The sequence below is a fragment of the Helicoverpa armigera genome, chromosome 4 (assembly GCF_030705265.1).
Source record: "Helicoverpa armigera isolate CAAS_96S chromosome 4, ASM3070526v1, whole genome shotgun sequence".
NCBI lineage: Eukaryota > Metazoa > Arthropoda > Insecta > Lepidoptera > Noctuidae > Helicoverpa > Helicoverpa armigera.
The window spans coordinates 11581691-11600437 of NC_087123.1; the positions used below are offsets into that span (position 1 = coordinate 11581691).

Here is an 18747-nt window from a genome sequence, read left to right on the forward strand (position 1 = left end):
TCCTAGCTAAACGTACACATAATAAACTTTAATTTGCGCTAACGAGCTATCGATCGTTTCAGGCTATTTTTAGGAAACCTTAAGAAAAAATCATATCATTTTAGGGCTGTATTTTTTTTATCAGCTTCAGTATAATGTCGCTATCATCCTTTTCCCTATAATAATAAGAAATATTTTACAGATCTTGCTTGCAACCATCTTGCAAAACGCAACGAAAGACATTTGCATTTTTCTTTGATTTTCTCTGGTATCAATAATGTTACCTAATAAAAAAATACAAATCTACCCCATTCACTCGAATTTCCAAGTCATTCATTCTTTGAACGATTTATTTTGTCATTGTCATTTGTATTCCAAAGGTGTTATTGAAAATATTTTCATTTAATATCTTTAATTCCTCTTTGTGCGCTCTTGATAAGTTTACATAATGAGTTTCGACATGGCAGTGACTGGCCAAGAAAAGGAAGAACGAAAATACTATGATCGCAATAAAAACGACGATTTGCAGATCTCCAGAACAGATATGAATATGTTGATAATGAATTATTTGGTAACAGGTAAATTAAAAACGTAAAGATGCATTGGTCTCGTGTTTGTGTTACTGTTTCTTCAATAATCACGCAGTATACTGTAAAAGGTTTTTGCTTAACGAAGTCAATCCCAACCCAAGGTGCATATTTCGCAACAAAGAAAACACCACGACACGACCTTTTTGTAAATAAACTATCAAAAGAATCACAATCGATTCTTGAAATGGTTATTTGGTTTCTCTTTTACAGTATATGGTTAAGATAAGGCATGACTTTGTACAAAATACTATGAAAAACAAACATAAAGTCTCTAATATATCTAAGTATTTAATATGGCTCTGTTGATTAATACTTCCTGTAAAAAAATAGATGAAAATGGCTCATAATACCACTGCCTATGCCTAGTAACATTAATATCCAAATTAATAAAAAATATCCAAAAGTAAAGTGATGGTTGCTTATCAAAAACAAGTAAATTGGACTGTTGATAAACTTTGTTCTCTGATTGCATCCTTATCAACAAAAAAACTACTACTATTACTTACTTTAAATATTCTTTTGGTAATCAGAGGGGTTCAAGGAGGCAGCTATAAAGTTCCAGCAGGAGGCCGGACTACAGGAACCGGCTCTCTGCAGCTCTCTGGACGAGAGGATCATGATCCGTGAAGCAGTGCAGACCGGCCGCATACCCGATGCTATTGCTATGGTCAACGCTCTTCACCCAGAGTTGTTGGACAATGATAGATACTTGTACTTTCATTTGCAGGTAATAAAATTGGTTCATTGACTATCTCTTCAGTATTTTTATAGCATGACAACTTCAGAAAAACCCTGGTCAGGCCTTCAAGTTCACCTATAACATTAATAGCTTTTTGTTTTAAAACAACTGTTTACTGTGGAAAAATTTATAGTAAAAAATTTTTCTTGAGAGAATAATTCTCTCAAGAAAAAATTGATGATGTTTATGTGGTTGGTGACACCCCAGTATTTTTCATGAAATAATAATAATACACTGATATCTGCAGATTTGTTCTCTATTTCATAATAGAAGGTCCTTTCAAATGCCAGATTTTGCTTTCGACATCAATACCTACTCATTTTACGATTTCTAACAGCAACTTCAACTCTTGGAGCTGATCCGCGCGGGGCGAGCGGAGGAGGCTCTTGCATTCGCCAGCGCGACCCTTGCAGAGGCCGGGGCTAACGACCCCAACGCGTTGACTGAGCTGGAGCGATCGCTGGCCCTGCTCGCCTTCCCAGACCCTCACGCGTCACCCTTCGCCGATCTCTTGCTGCCTTCGCACAGTCAAAAGGTGAGGATGTATATGTATGACTTTTCTCAGCATTTCTTTTATGAAGGCTCTGAATTTTCTTGTAAATCGAAAAAGCAATGAAGTCATCCTGTTCCGCATTCTTTATTCACATGAAACACAATGACGCGAACTATTACACGTCTCATAATAATTTTTTTATCATTTCTTAACGAAATTTTTACCCTTTTACCCCCCAATTTCGTAACAGATCGCAAGTGAACTCAACGCTGCGATACTCAAGATGGAAAACCAAGAGTACACAAATCCGAAGCTGTGCAGCCTGCTACGCATGATCCTGTGGTCGCAGAGCGAGCTCGACAAGCACAACATCAAGTACCCCAAGATGACAGACCTCGCCAACGCCACCATAGAGAAGCCAAAGTAATACTAACTTATTCATGTTACCTCCACGCTTATGGTGTCCTTCAATCCATCGTCATAGGCAATCGGTGTTGTATTATGTTTGTTTTTAAATATTTAATTACTAAAATTATATTTTAGGATGTTTTTAATTTATGATGCTGTGTTAGTAGTCAATAGTTTATTCAATTTTAATCTAGGATAGTATGCTATAAAATGTATATGGAGAGAAACTCCGCCTATTATGTTCTCCATCATTTAAAATAACGAAAAACTTAAATGTTAACAAATGTACTTAGAGATTCTGTCATTGTAGGTGATTATTAATCAAAATGGATTTAATGGCACAAAATAAGCAAATTGTCTTAGATATGTTAAGAAAATTGAATTAATTTAAATTGAAATTACCCAGAAGGAATTAATGTATTGTAGAAATTGGACAATTTTAGGCATGGCCGGAGACTGTGATCTGCTGCTTCCCCGCTGATGACCACAACGGAATAAAACAGGACAATTGGACTGTAAGACATTACTACTAGCATTTTTATCAATCTTAATATATTTCGGGTATGCATCTCGTTTTACGGGTCAGACGAAAATAAAACTAATATTTATGATGCTAGGTTAATCGTAAAATTATATTTTAACTCTTACTAGGATGATTAAGATATTATATAGATTTCATTGTTTCACTTGTGTGTTTCTGAACAATCTATCACAGCACACGGATCCACATCGACGTTCAGTTCAGTTGGCGGGTACAACCATCGTATCATAGTGTCGTGCAGTTACCTCCACTTACAACTTTGCATATGTAAAAGTTTTACGGACGACCATCATTTAACATCCATGATAAAAAAATCTCTGTAATTTAAGTATTTTATATGTAATATTTAGAAATAAAAATATTAATTATTAAGAAATATGAAAGTTATTTTATTTTATTACCTGCATAATACAACCGACTTCATTCAATATCATTAATTAAATATTCACATAATTTTCAATTAGTAGTAGTTTGATAAAAGAATTCTATTCTTTTATGTTGTGCTCAGTCAACGACAGTTAAGTTATTATCTTACAAATCTATTTTTATGAATATCTTGCCTTATATTATCAAGAGAATACACAAATATTTGAGATCTACTTCCAGCCCTGATGGCACTGCAAGTATATAGGATTCAACATTTGCGCCGGGTATATATGATTATACATGGTATGGTTTACATTAATTCTATAAATATAAAAAGGCTGTACATGCACTTGAAACAAGATAATATGAATAAAGAAGTGCTGCCTTTCTTCTCCTTTCTTAATACACTGACTTTTAAACTGGATTATGTTGTCCATATAAGTACAAAGTGGCTTAACTAATCCATTAGCATATCACACAAAACTTAGATTCTAACATTATCGGAAACTAGGCACCTGTCGCTGACTATACAAACTCAGTCTACATTTCATTACAATGGAAAAACTCGTGATTATAATTCAAATACATTTGCGATTGATGCACGTGTTCGAGCATGGTGAAAAAGTCTCTATTTCGGTTACGTAGCCGTGACACATATGGTACGCGGTTGAGTACTCGAGGCGCCTGCTTCAGTTTGCGATATATCGGACTGAAGCGACGCGCCAAGGCGCAAGGTTTTCGTCACCAACCCAGCACGTAGTCCAAGGCTTTTGAGATAAGGCCGCTCGAGCGTTGGGGGACGGGCGCATTGGCTATGGGCGTCGGGCAGAGGGAGCGGACGCCGGTCCTGTAACATGAAAAAATATATTAAGTACCCAAGTTACAAAGTGATGGTGAACAAAAAATTAAGTAGCGTGAGCTGCCTATCTGGGTGTTGAAGTGTTGATGAATACCAGTATTTAGGTAGGTCTACTGATATCTAATCTCATTAACCCAGTTACTATTTATAAAATAGCCTTTTATAAAAGCGAATGAAAAAAGTGAAAGTTTTGCCTGAACAACTTTTAATACACCTAATACTACTAATAATACATGGAGAGGGCCTCAGTAAAATACTATTACTACAGGTAACCATGTTTATTTTGTTATGCCAGGGAAAATTCATCAGTCTCAAAGCAGAGAAATATACCCTACACCGTAGCTTTACTAGGTACTAGAAGTCATATCGAAGCCTCTGGCAGATAGTATAAAAATATGCGACAGGCAATTCGACGTTCACCTGTCAGGTATGGTAATACAGGTAATTAGCTACTATTTACCTGTCAGGCGACGTAATCCCGGGAGTAGTGACCCCAATCCTGGGCGGCTCCTTACACTCGACGACGCCGACCATGACGCCGGGCAGCACCTGGCGGCCGCTGAGCGACATGGCGCGCTCCTTCTCCGCGCGCGTCGCGTACCGCACGTGCGCCCAGTTGCCTTGCGTCGGGTATTGTTTGTCTGGAACAATAGATGACATCAACTGAGGTGCTGGTTAGATGTGTGGCTATTGTTAATATAAAAAAAACTGTTATACATGCTGTTGGTCTTGCTTGGCATTAAGCTACATGTACAGGCACCAGTAGGTCAACCTCCCCGAATGTGTCCAATTTTACCAATCAAATTTAGCTTCCACTGTGGCTGACCCATGAATTGCAATATGTTCGCAATAGGGTAGCTGATGCAGATTCTTAAGCAGGCAAATTTTGTGTAGCCTGTTTGGCAAAATTGCCTCTACCTTACTGCAATATTGCATAGTCATGCAATGTGTTGCAGCCACATATTGCACAAAAATGTAGCCAGTTTAGGAGTGCCTTAAGATATACAAGGTTCAAGGTCCAACTAGATGTTCAGTATTTGTAAACGAAAGCATATGAATGAAGGTGAATGTTTCCAAACAAAGCCTTGTTCACACAAACATAACAGAGCAGAACTGTGATTGAATTCATTTGAATAAGTAAATGTTAATTTATGCAAATGCAAAATTCAATAAAGTATAGGTAAACACAAGTTGAAACTACTAAAATAGTTATGTGGTAAAACTTACCTAAAATAGCACCACAATTGCTGAATCTAGCTAAAACAGTATTAGCAGCATTTGGCGGGAAACCGAATACAGTCACCCAGTACTCGTCATGATCCTGGCAGCCATCTTGCCACGGTGTCGCCATCGACTGATTATTTACTGAATTATTCAAATTGTTTCCGAAACCATTGTGGGAAACCGAATTATTGTTACCGTAGAAACTGTCTTGGAATAGGGATTTGTTTATAGTTGGTTCGTTACTTTTTATGGTGTCAAATAGATCCTCTATGGGTGGTCCGTTAGGTTTGCTAGAATATGACATGTTGGCGTTTGTTGATATATTAGAGTACATGTTTGGAGATGAAGGTATGTTTGGGTACATATTCTGTTGGTTGTAGAGTGCTTGCTGGTGCATGGAAATGTTCTGCCGATATGCCTTCTGGTCTGGTGTTGATGTTTGCGTAGGACTTGTGGGAGAACCTGTGAAAAGTTTGAAGAGTTAGTTTTTATTTTTGCCCAAGGAATTGTAAATAAATAATTTTGCCTTTTTGTAGTTGATTCAGTTAATCCTCAAAATTATTTATGTACTAACTGAATCAACTCAAAAATAAATAGAGAGTCTAGATTACTAGACTCTATTTATTTTCAGTATCTCTTATGGATTAGCTTCAGCCTGCTGTTTTGCCCCCATCCTGAAGAAACTCCTTGGTGCACCAGGATAAAAAGTATCCTATCTTTTATACTGATGTGTAACCTATATTACTACAAAGTTTCAAGAAAATACGTAGGTATAGCCATTTGCGTCTGAGGGTGTATTAATCATACAAACACATCCAACAAATTTCGCTTTTCTAAAATTGACGAGATTATTGTTGATGTTCAGTAGTTACAGACTTTCAAGTTATAAATATTATTCGAACAATAATATAAAACCGGAAACATTTGATTAACAACATTTTGATATTTGAAAGTGCTGTATGTCAAAATAATCAAGAAAAATCAGGGGTGAAGACAAATCAAAATTTTTGTGTTTTTCTTTTCAAATTAAAATTGTGTTACGTACCGAAAGCAAGACTTCTGCCTTTTGTAGGAGACAGACTGTTTGTTCGAGGAGTCGTCGGTGGATTTATTTCACCCAGAAGGAAAGGCGGCAAATATCCCACATTCGGACTGTTAGAAGGAGAGTGTGTTGGACTACCCAAAGTCATTGGCTCCATTTTTGATAATATCTGCACACAACAATTTTCCCTACAAATTCTTTCGAACTGAATAGCCGTTAATAATGTTATTTATCACTTTTTTTAAACGGCTGACACGCTTTCCTCTTTGACAGTAAAAAACAAAATTGACGCAAATTGACAATTTTACGGTAAAAGTCAAGTGTCAAAAGACCGGAAATAAACAAAACTCATCGACAATTGACGGGTTTAAGCCATAGATACTGAAGATATTCTCGTCTGGCATCCGAAATATTGCCGTTCAATCACCTTTCAAAATTGTTCTTGAACGAAGCACTCAATTTATAATTCGCTATAATTGGCAACATTGATTGATATTTGTCAAAATAATTCAGTCAAACAAACGAACATGGATTCTCTGGCTGCAAAGCCTGAGAAATTGAACGCGTTTAGTAGATATGCATACGATAAAACAATATCGAATACCCCCAGAAACATGTCAGCACACAGTAGTAATATTGTTCATAAGTTATTTAATAGAGAGGTAAGTTAAAACTCTAAAATAACACAAAGTTCAAAAGCTTGATCCTGTGCTTTGCTTTATTTTTTTTTCTCGCCTATGTTTCTAGTCTATTTTATGTAAATGTAGGGATGCTGAGAGCTGTAATAACTTGACAGTCTATATCTTTGATCTTCGTTTTCTGATCATATATGATTAGTTGTAATTTCATAAAAATATGAAATGAACACAAATGTATGAATGCTATAATTACTCGCGTCAAAATTCAATAATACTAGGAATGTGTTGCTTATGTTACCTCCAGTGATCTTTATAAGCTTACGTTTTGAATGGTAACTGAAGATTTATGCAATTTCGTATTTTTTTGTTTATCTTTGAAAATCAGATGACCTTAGAAAGGTTTTTGCACCTAATATTAATTAGAGCTAAACTACTTTTCCGTAAAGTTGCCAGCTATATTATAATATTTGTTTTGCTAAATGTTTGTTTCTTAAATCATATCAGACCTTGTCTTTTGATATCCTGAGGCCATCAGTGGGCATAATGTTTTCCTTCCTGTGAACTGTTAATTCGAAAAAGCGAAATTTTAAGAGGTCACCTTACTGCAAACATTTTCTTGTAAAATGAGAGCAAATTAATTCAGCTTTTCTAGCCTTAATTAGGGTAGAAGCTACCACACATACAAAACACTATATAAGACAACAGATAAATCAAAAACTGGTTTTACTTGCTTCTTCCAAAGGATAAAGAGTAATTTTACAACTACACCAAAAATAAAGGAGGCCTTAGCTTGAGGTTAAATAATGTACATCAACCTCCTATTAAACCAAAAAGCAAAATAATGTATAGTAATAACAATTAATTGACAACTGAATTAATATTATGTACTGTAATTTAACAGAGGCAATTTTAAGAGGGAACTTATTAAGCAGGGTCATTCAATATTAGATCTCAGTGGCGTGCACTTGGAGAGGCCTATGTCCAGCAGTGGACTGCGATAGGCTGATGATGATGATGATGATTCTATATTAGGTAGGATTCCCCTCAATTTAAAAGGATTTTTCTAGAATAGACTAATAAACAGTTTATAGTTGCAATTGAATTGAAACTCAGGAAGTAGGCAGGATATAGTTATAATCATCACATCAAGGCAATTATTGTTGTATGTTATTACTTTAATGGCTTGCATGAAGCATTTGCTATGACCACTAATGTATCATTAAGATTTATATTTAAAGTTATATGCTAGTCAGAGTCAGACATATACATTAAATGCAAGAGACGAGTATAAAAGAAAAATTACTCTGTTAAAATAAAACTTCAGACTAGTAGAGAGTTCCACAGTCATTTATGCTATGGCTTAAGACTAAAAACCTTCAAGAAAAGCAACATTCATCATCTGAAAGATAGAGAGATCATCATCAAATAATCAATCAAACACTTCCTTTCTAGACATTTGGTGGTACATCTAGAAAAAGCAATGATCGAGGTCGCAAAGTATTTGAGCGCATCCCACCACGGCTGCGATTCTGCCTCATGGATATTGTGCCGATGTCCTACCTCAGGGAACAGGTGTTCATGGGCTTCTCCCAGTGCGGGCAGTTCCTGCTCAGCTTCACCTACAGCTGTAACACACAGATGTACTTCAGAGAAAGTTCGAAGTTCACGTAAGTTACCTGAATGTTATAACTACCTTTGCCATTTTATCAATGTGGCATACCTATGTAAATAATCTGTCAAACAATTTTTCTTGAGTAATGTATAAATATGTGAAGTTGTTGCATTGCTATATTGTTATTTTTTTAAAAGCATTGCGAAATGTTCTGTGCATAAGCTTGAAGGAAAACTTTTATACAAAACCTAATAATATGCAGAATAGAAAAAATAAAATATGCAAGAAAAATCTAAGGTAAATACAAACACATTTGGAGAAAACAGGTTTTCTATTAAATCAGGAAAATGGCCTTGAAAGTGCTGGCTATTGATTTGTTTTGATGTGTAGCAACTAATTGACTGATTAAGAATAATGCTATGTAAATTTCAATCAATCAAATTGTTTAAATTAAAATAAATTATACAATTGTTAAATATTCTCATGTGTTTGTGTGTGTAATGTTCCTGTGTACACTGACATATACCTCAAAAATAAAGAAACTCATGTGAAAAGAAGACTTTCCAGTCCCATATTTCTCTTTTTAGTCATTGGAATGTATAAGGTTATTTATTCACCTCATGTAAAGAATTTTCTTATGAAAAATGTTGTCCCATTGCTGTTAATAAAAGGAGAGATTGCTTCTTTCTACATGCAGTTTCCATGTCCGTCTGCTTATTTAATCAAAGAATATGAATTAATTTACAATGCCAACGAAAAATATGAATTAATTTGTCCCAATATTGCAGGCTCCACTTTCTATCATGGGTGCCGGGCCGCGTCGTGCGTCCAGTGCATAGCGTGCCGTTGTTCGGCGACGACTGCGTAGACAGTAAGATTGTCATATCCATGGCGCAATGGAAGCATAACCCTGGCGTATTAGTCGTGTATGGTATTGCGTGAGTATCACCTAGATTCATGAGCAAAGTGGAGATGTGTTTTGGGCATACTGTAGGTCTATCCATCCTCCGAGCCTTTTCCCAATCATGTTGGGGTCGGCTTCCAGTCTAACCGGATTCAGCCGAGTACCAGTGCTTTACAAGAAGCGACTGCCTATCTGACCTCCTCAACCCAGTTACCCGGGCAACCCGATACCCCTTGGTTAGACTGGTGTCAGACTTACTGGCTTCTGACTACCCGTTACGACTGCCAAGGATGTTCAATGACAGCCGGGACCTACAGTTTAACGTGCCATCCGAAACACAGCCAATGGTGTCTAAGATATACTTAGAAAGTACATACAAACTTAGAAAAGTTACATTGGTACTTGCCTGACCTGGGATCGAACCCGCGACCTCATACTTGAGGTTGGTCCTTTTACCCACTAGGCCACCACGACTTTTTACTGTAGGTCTAATTATACGAAAATTGTTTGCAGTGATTCCTGTTCAGAACGATCCCACCTCAGCGTTATAGGAGTACCTTGTTTAGGATGTAGAAAATGTGCAGCTTTACCTAAAGATGAAGGTATGTACCATTCTTCAGTGTTGCTGAAATGTTGCTATAGAAATACCCACTACAACTGTAATTTCGTTTTCAGATGATATTTATAATAATTTTGGCAAAAGATGCCTCGAACACAACTTCGCGATTCACACAAAATTCTTCTGCACCTCCGACAGTAGTATGTACGAACCCGTGGTACAGCTAGCTTACTCAAATCAAATCATAATATACACAGATTTCATTCACATACTCGAGATAGATTTTGTGAAACCAGACCACGAGAAAAACGAAAGGGAAGCGGAGGATACAAAGAATTATTTAGATAGAGAAGAAGTTAGCTCAATAGATACGAACCCTAGCACTCCCGCTTCCGACGTTTCAGCGCCTTTTCAATCACCTAAGTACCAGAACAATGTCGTCCAGAATATTTTGGCGGATTTCTCAGATTTAGAAATGGAACCGTACCAAATGTCTAAGCCTGTGCGCTTGCCTGATGTTATGGGACAAGAATTGTGTATCCAGGCATCCTCAATCTCACACAACTTAGTAGAGGAGTGGGAGGGCCCATCTCCTTCAATCAGAACGTTGATAAGTCCCCCTCTACGGTCCCCGAGGCGACGGCCTGCGGAAAGCATGTCGAGGTTCAACGAAACACATAGGACTATCGCTGAGAAAGCGTATGAATTTGTAGAAGAAGCGGAAACGAAATGCGAGAAACTCAGCATGTTTAGAAAACGAAGATTGGCTGACAAGAAGTACGAATTTTCAGAGGACAACAATGAGAATATTGTCCCCTTTAGGGTGTTGAGGAGTAATAGGAAATATTTTATAGGTTCGACGAGTAAAAGCCAGGCTAAGCGTGCTAAGTCTCCCTCCGTTGAAAGTGTGGTTCTAAGAGCTCACAATCAGATAAGTAGACCGGCTTCTCCAACCAGTAGTTCAGATCTGAAGAACCCTAGCCTTTCGTCTTTAGAGTCGGACCACAACAGCGAAGCCGAGTACAGAATAACGGAAATGTTGGACGACGGATCTCTGAAAACTGTAGCTGTTCACGACAATACCTCTAAGACCCTCTCCGATATTCCTGTAAATGCTAAGGACCCGTATTTGGTTCACTCCGGGAACTCCAAATGTAGTAAATTCTTCACAAGGTACTTCGTGGAAAGTGACGATGAGATAACCTCTATCGTGACCGATTCCGAAGGTGAGTTTTTCCTCGCAATTATTTTTAGATTAATTAATTATTATTATCTGTGCGTAAATATTTGTAAGTGTTTACTTATGATTATGGTCGTTAACTTATCGCTTCTCATAACAACAAGCTGTTGGTGATAATTTTATATTTCTGATACGCATGATGTTAGAATTTCCCCAATTTTTTACCAGAAAAAATAACATAAACAAAAATAACAAGAAATAGTTAACTATCGTTAATTCAAAGAGATAGTGTTTTTGTTATCTTTAAAATGTTTAGCAAGATTGCTTATTACCGGCGCCCATATGTTGATCGCACTTTATTACTAGCCATTTGTTATAATCTAATTTTACAGCTTTGAATCAATGATTATTACACGGATTTCTGAAACTGTTGAACCCTACAAAACCTGACATTTCTATCATACTCTAAACATTTACCAACATACTCATAAAACATTATTTTCCGTACACAGATGACTGCATCTCAGGCTACCACGTGGCTTTGCCCCTATCAGCCCAAGGGGCTGGTTACGCCGGCCTGCAGGGCGTGGGCGCCGGCGCGTGGGAGCGCCTGTGCGCGGCGTCTCCGCCCCCACCGCCCTTAACTCTACGAGCACATCAACGATCGTTGGATACAGAGTTACTTTGTAATGAAGTCTGTGGTCGGTTGTGCAATTTGAATAAGAAGAAGTTCATATACTGCTTCGATTGGGGTTGCCATGTTATTGATGTTTGTCAGTCGAGTGGGTGTTTGTCTGGGGTAAGTTAAATTAAACTTTTGTATATTTTTATCTCTGAAATTGTATAAGTATTCTTATAAAAATGGGATATTTTCCTCACATTATTTTCATTTAAATTGTATATATATATTTTTATATTCTATTATTATTCTAGATTAATATTTCTACTAATAAAATGTTCGCAAGTCAGGTAAATCCTTGCAAGCCATTTTTAAATACGTGGCCCATATCTATTTTTATTGATATAACAATAATTTATTTGCCGTTAATTTCAGTTATGTGCGATGTGGATGTGGGCGAGCGATGAGAATGACGACACGGCGGAATGCGAAGCTTGCAAGGACGTCAGTGCCGGCTGTCTCCTGCATAGACAACAGTATGCTGCCGAGGTAAGATGTTAAATTGAATAATATGATAACAGGAAGTTATAAAGCAATAGCCAACTGTAATACATAGTAACTTATGGTCTACATTTTAACCCTGTACTCTCTTTCAAACTTCGTCGTCGTCTTCACAGCCTACAAACGTACACTGCTGGAGAAGGGCCTCCCACAAGATGGAGAGATTTACCCATACCACATTGCACATGCCTGTTGATGATGTTTAATTTAATAGATGCAAGAACAGCCCAGTGATTGCTAGTTTAATGCGAATTTATTTGTCTATTTGCAGTGTTTATTCGTGTGGGACCTTGTGAGCGGAGTGTACCGAACTGAAAGAGTTTCCATGACAGAAGACTCAAGCCAAGAGGGTAGCCGAGGTATAATAGATATCATTTTAAAATATATTTTAAAAATTATAGATTCAGCATGTGTTATTAAATATTGTACTAAAGTTATCGCAAAATAAAAATGGCAGTCAACAACTAAATTCCTAGCAAAAATACAGCTGAAAATGGTTTCTAAGTACATAAAGTTTGGCGAGAACTAGTACCTATGTTTTTTTTAAATAGCTTGTAATATAAAATATACAAATATTTATCCCATTTGTAACATGATTGTGTATATTTTATGATAATAATATCTCTGAAAATAAAAATAACATAAATGGAAGACATAAAGACAAGGTCTGTACAATGTGTTTAACTTTTATCGATTATTTGGCCTTTCTCAATGATTTTCCTTTATTTCAAACCTTGAATTAGAAATGAGAATGTGTGGTTCTCGCTTGTATGAATAACTCATATACATAAACCGTTACTTTTATATAATTTTATTCCCGGAAACATCGCATAGCATGTGAGATTGACAAAATAAGTAAAAAAAAAACACCTGTTTCATGTATTATTGCCCTATAGAATTCTATTCTGTATGGAATAGCAGATTTTTTTAAAAGGGTTTTTCTCATGAAATAAATAGAATATAAAAAAGTAACGGTGTATATTGCTTGCGCAGTCATTCACAAGACAGTCAGCCAACATTAATTTTGGCACGAACTATACTTGGTACATATTTTTATATATTTTTTTTCTCACAGTTCCAGGTGCCGACAGGGCTAGGGAATTAGCCAAAAAGCTAGGCCCAATCAATATGCCGCCCGGCAATGAGACGAGATTATTAACCACGTTGACAGGTAATGTAATAGGTAAGATCGCTCTTTGATTAACTAGCTGGTTTCTTTTTATTTGCAATCCTATATTTTTCGTTTGTTTATTTTTAATTTTTGCATGTTTTTGGTTTGGCAAATATGCCATTGTTTATTTTTATATTGAAGGCAACCGGCTGTTAATCTGTTGCAGAAATCGGTTCTTAGGCTCTCCTACCGAATACAGTTATCACTAAAACTACATATGTTCAAAATGTTATGGTGTCTTAATACCTACAAGATGTTTTTTGAAAGTGACTGAATGATTTCTTAGACGTTATTGTATCAAGCAGAGCCTAAGAATACGAAAATTACACCTACCTTTGCTTGTTCTTTATTTGATTTTATTTAAAAAATAACTGTATAATCTTTACCAATATCTATTGAAATCAGGGCGATCGCTAAAAAGACTGACAGATGTGGACAACTGCATCGAAATCACAAAGAATCATCCTGACAGCTCAGAATCAGAATCGTCAGAGGAAGACAGCGATTACGACTGAATGTTCCAGAAGCTTCTATCACGCGGTAATATAAACCTCTTTGGAGTGAAAAATGAGGTTGAGACACGGAGTAGTAAACTCTTGGAGTGCTAAGCTAGCAATCTGATGTATGTGTAAAAATTGCAATAACTCTAACCTATTTAACATGAAAATATGTAATTAAATGCCATGAATTCCAAAATAGTTTTATTTATGTAGTGATTAAATCACGTAAGTTAAATATGCTTTTTTGGTATTGTGCATTGTAGCATAGCACTCCATTGATTACTTACTCTGTGAACATTTGTCACAAAAGTGAACAACGAAGGAAAGTGTGTGAAGCACTTTTTGTATAAATATTGTCTCCTTAGGAGTGTTTGAAGACAGGTTCGTAGAAATAGATCGTTTAAATGTGTTCCGTACGTTTCTACCTACATTTTTAATACCTTCGTGTAAAAATATTCCTCCCCCATTTTTTTTAATGTGTATCTTCCCCAAATTGTTACGGGCAGGCAGCAGTTTCTTAAAAAAAAAAATTTTTTACTACATTTATTTATTTAAAGCGGGTAATTTTTGATAGCGCATCAAAAATTAACCGCAAAAAATTAGCATCAGAAATGAGACATCTCCATGGTTACACAATTTTTAACTATATGTATATAATAGCCTGCCAGTATTAAAGTGCAGCTCTTCTTACCAAAATTTTAAGTTTCAAATCACTATGTTTTACAATAGAACATATTTTGCAAAAAGTTGATAACTTTTGGAATACTTTGTAAATAAAATGCTCGCAATATTAACATTAGATATTTCTCAATCGAATGAATAACTTTGATACACTGAATCAGTCTTAAACATGTTGAAAATAAAATAAATCATTTTGTATATTTTCGTATGAAACTTTACTTAAATTTTTGTCTACATGCAGTAATCGATTCTTGTTATGAAATTGTCGTTAATCAAATGTTAAAATTATAATAGTCACATATACAATGGTAGATCTGTGTGGAATTAATTGAACATATATTACCCGCTTTTATTGTTAAGCGTTGAATCACATACTTTATACAATGGAATCATTGAATAGTATTATGGTCATAGCTCACTTAAACGACTCAGCTCCCACTATTCTAATATGGGCTTAAGATATTAATTTATAAATACATGCTATGGCAGTCTGAAGGGTACCAGCTCTGCTAATTTATACCATATATTTACATGAAGTATATCTAAAGAGCAACTTAACAGGCCGATATTGAATTGATTCTCTTTGACCGAAGTCGTTTATGTGGGCTATGAAGTTTAAAACGTGCGTACACAGAGCGTCGGCTTTGTCTATTTAAACAAGTTTCTAATATCGAAACTCACGAACGCACCTCCAACAAGGCAGCAATAAAATCCGACTTAAGTCGCAAAAAATACTTCCCAGAAAATATACTCATCTGTGTAACTTGTATCGAAAAAAAAATTAAGTTAGTGTCCTCACATAGCTACAAAATTTTTACACTAGAGGCGCTAGGATAGAACAGAATTCGCCATGGGTACGCACTTAACAAAAATGTCGCATATACTCAACTAGCCAAGGTCGAATGATATTTCACTGTACATTATTATAGTAATAGTCGTGAATGTATTGATTGATATTTATGACATTTTAGTAGTATTTTAACTTATCAATATGTATGTCCAATTTTGGTGTCTGTATCAATGAGTTTTAAGCTCCTGACATTTTATAGCGAACATATTAGGGGTGCCTTGTTTGACTGGGGACCCTGAAAAGTCTAGGTTTTGACACATACATCAGTTTTAACCACATTAAGTTTATTCCGTCAATCAACTTTACCTACTGAACTATAAAATTTCCTCAATTAATGTTAGATATTGTGTCAAAATCAAGTCTTTACCACAAAACAAACTGAAACGTGTTGCTGTCTATGTATTACTTTCTACTGCATTTATATAATGTATAAAGTTAGTGATTTTAAATAGTAATATGATAATCATCAATGATATTAATATGTAATGTATTCAACGAATGACCAGTTAATTGATTCTAGCACATTTGAATGGAGTTTTGAAGTAAGAGATAGAGAGGGAAGTGTGAATATGAGCTTAGGCATGGAATAAGTCATATGTGCTGGAATTCAGTCCTAAATATGAACCTAGGCTCATAATAAGGTTGTGATTGTTTGAACATAGGTTTGTTAAAAGAAGTGCCTCTGACTCGATAACTACTACCCTCCAATTTAATCTACTTCATCAAATATTTTATTTGTATGTACAAAATCAACGCGCTTTCCTGTTCCTTCTAATTTTCACTGCAATTTGATTTATGTTTCTTGTCTTCTTGCTTCTTATTTGATTAATGTAAATATTTTGTTATTATTTAGTGACGACGTTTGATCTCACAACACTATGAACCACGGAGGGTGTATATACTACGTAATTTTGGAGCAACTACGAAGGAAATGTGTACTAGTGTATTAAATCTTGACACATATTTGTCGAACGTATTAATTGACCTGACAGTCTAAACTGAATGGTTGAAATAATCTTTGCCAGTTATAATTTATGGCGATAATCTTACTGATGTTTCTTATGTCTAAGTATGAATAGAAAATTAATGTCCTATACAGTAATAGCTCGTAATTTTGGCGACTAGAAAACTGTAGAGTTTAGATTGAGACTCAGTCCCATAATATCGCATGTTTCGTACTGGCGATAAAGACTATTCAAATGTAGAATCTATTGTGCCAAGGGCGGGAGAGTTTGTGAGATAAATTACTGCATAGGCCATTTAACACTGAATGTAATATATAAATATATCTCACTAATTGGTGAGCAGTTGTGAGCTCTAGTCTTAAGCATCGAAAGGTAAAACACTAGTGTATAACCAGCTCCAAGCCAGAGGCATTCTGAAATAAAAACTAAGCAATATAACAATGGTTGTTTCGCATTATTTTCGATAGCCTTTTAAAAAAAAAACTGAAAAATGTTTGAAGGTTGGTTATATTAATCCACTTACAATAAGTGATGATTGCATTTAAATTAATGTTATATCTGTTGACACGTGCTGACAGTGTTACTTGCCATCAAATTGTATTATACTATAGATAGGTATGAGACAATGCATGATGTAATAATAACATGAAAAAAATTATACTGATGTTTTATTCATGCCTTTTTGTACAATTTACAGGTAGCCAATTTAGCAAGTCCTAATATAAAAACAGTAACCCACCAAAATATTAGAGTAACATTATTTTTAAAAGTAAATTATTGAAATGGTTTTAATGAGCTGTTTATTATCACAAGTTTCATTTGATTTGTTATACAAAAGTTTATTAATACAGGAATTTGACAAATTAATTAATGCAACATTGAATCATTTTAGCTCATGATAAAAGATTCAAGCAGTAGATTATCGAGCTAACCATCTCAGAAGAAAAGACTTGTCTTTACCCTCTTGAGCAGCATAAATACATGTAACTCATATAAGTAGTTGCTATCACTGGAGAGCACACTAACTGTGAAATGTCCTTTACCACATCTATTCTGCGTATTCCATTCCCAATATTCTATCTGTGGCTTGTTTTGATTACTAGCAATAGGAATTTGACAGTGACTATATTGGGCTAATGTTAAAATTCTTGTCAAGTAAGGAAACCAATGGATAGATAGAATATTGAGAATATAGTTAAAGTACACAAGATTGTAGGTATCACAAAAAAAAATGATAATACCTAAATAAACTATGAATGTGGCAACACTGGAGTGTGTGAAAATGTCCAATTTTAAAACTAAGACTTACACAATATACACAGAGCAATTCTACAAATATAGACATCTTACAATTAAGTGTTTTGCTGAATCTATTTAGCTGTGTTAACAACAACTTTCACCAACATTAATCTACAATTGTAAAATACAAATGAATTATTAAAAACCATTTTATTAACGTCCACATTTATTTATAAACTGTATACATCATCACACTCAGGCTCAATCTCCATGGGAGGACTTCGACTTTGACCGTTTTCGTCCAGCATGCAGTCCAATGATAGCCTATCAACATCATCCCATGACAATTTACTGAATTTCTCTTGCACAAGTTTCACGAGGCGGTTACCTGCAGCTTTAGCTTCAGCATCTGTCATGCCGTACATTTTCTTGAAATACTTCGCGGAAGCTTCTTGAAGAGTATCAGGCTTCTTAACAACTAAGTTCAATTTAGTACCATCTTTAATAGTAGGGTATGATTCTACAGTTTGTTCGTCCACTAGTGTCCTGCCTAGTAGCAGCAATTTCTGTTCTTCTACTGGTATATTTAATTGTTCAGCAACTTGTCGTTTGATTTCGTATATATGTGTAGTAGGAAACACCTAAAACAAAACATGAATTATGTAGGTGTATTTTGAAACGAAATTTTCAATCTCACTATTATGGGTAATACTTACGTCCAGGCAACATTCACCACCTTGCAACTTTTTGACGATTACTTTCATTTTGAATAGTATCAGTATATATCTTGTTTTTATGAAACACTGCGTGTAAATTACAAAAATATTAATTCAGCAGCATGATACCCATGACAGACAAAAACAACTGTATTGGTTTGACACCTGACGACCGATTTTTGGTGCAGTTGACAATTCTGTCAGTCAGTACAAAATGCTATTTTCCATGTTATGTATCATTCACAGTGACAAACTTTGGTGTATGTCTCTTTTACGCTCACAGTTTAACGGCTATGTGTACTCTTTCCGAT

The 18747-nt window shown here is 35.5% G+C and overlaps 4 protein-coding genes across 10 annotated transcripts; 2 read left to right on the forward strand and 2 right to left on the reverse strand.

Annotated features, from left to right (window-relative positions):
• The first annotated feature begins 307 nt into the window (after positions 1-307).
• LOC110374569 (glucose-induced degradation protein 8 homolog) lies at positions 308-3133 on the forward strand. 5 transcript variants are annotated; one of them, XR_002429436.3, is made up of 6 exons: positions 308-557; positions 1100-1296; positions 1646-1843; positions 2052-2224; positions 2653-2724; positions 2925-3133. XR_002429436.3 is itself a non-coding variant. In XM_021332322.3 (6 exons), the coding sequence occupies exons 1-5, from the start codon at positions 428-430 to the stop codon at positions 2688-2690; spliced, it is 753 nt and encodes a 250-aa protein (XP_021187997.1). In that variant the 5' UTR covers positions 308-427; the 3' UTR covers positions 2691-2724; positions 2925-3133. The 5 variants fall into 5 exon arrangements, 4 of the variants coding, with proteins under 4 accessions (XP_021187997.1, XP_021187996.1, XP_021187999.1 ...); XM_021332322.3 differs by having other exon boundaries at positions 2636-2724; XM_021332321.3 differs by having other exon boundaries at positions 2636-3133.
• On the reverse strand, positions 2814-6564 carry LOC110374567 (nucleoporin Nup35). The gene is made up of 4 exons (XM_021332320.3): positions 6245-6564; positions 5203-5661; positions 4436-4616; positions 2814-3963 (listed from the first exon to the last, which is right to left on the reverse strand). Exons 1-4 carry the CDS (start codon positions 6396-6398, stop codon positions 3858-3860), a joined length of 900 nt encoding a protein of 299 aa, XP_021187995.1. The 5' UTR covers positions 6399-6564; the 3' UTR covers positions 2814-3857.
• Positions 6565-6697: 133 nt separating this feature from the next.
• LOC110374570 (uncharacterized) lies at positions 6698-16679 on the forward strand. Of its 3 annotated transcripts, none has more exons than XM_064034258.1 (10): positions 6698-6903; positions 8332-8546; positions 9280-9429; positions 9909-9997; positions 10071-11180; positions 11647-11933; positions 12189-12302; positions 12586-12673; positions 13390-13497; positions 13891-16679. In XM_064034258.1, exons 1-10 carry the CDS (start codon positions 6769-6771, stop codon positions 13998-14000), a joined length of 2406 nt encoding a protein of 801 aa, XP_063890328.1. In that variant the 5' UTR covers positions 6698-6768; the 3' UTR covers positions 14001-16679. The 3 variants fall into 3 exon arrangements, with proteins under 3 accessions (XP_063890328.1, XP_063890329.1, XP_063890330.1); XM_064034259.1 differs by having other exon boundaries at positions 6699-6903; positions 13390-13485; XM_064034260.1 differs by lacking the exon at positions 8332-8546 and having other exon boundaries at positions 6708-6903.
• Positions 16680-17132: 453 nt separating this feature from the next.
• On the reverse strand, positions 17133-18717 carry LOC110374544 (ubiquitin-like protein 4A-B). Its single transcript, XM_021332299.3, has 2 exons — positions 18437-18717; positions 17133-18361 (listed from the first exon to the last, which is right to left on the reverse strand). Exons 1-2 carry the CDS (start codon positions 18482-18484, stop codon positions 17951-17953), a joined length of 459 nt encoding a protein of 152 aa, XP_021187974.3. The 5' UTR covers positions 18485-18717; the 3' UTR covers positions 17133-17950.
• Between the last annotated feature and the right edge of the window lie 30 nt (positions 18718-18747).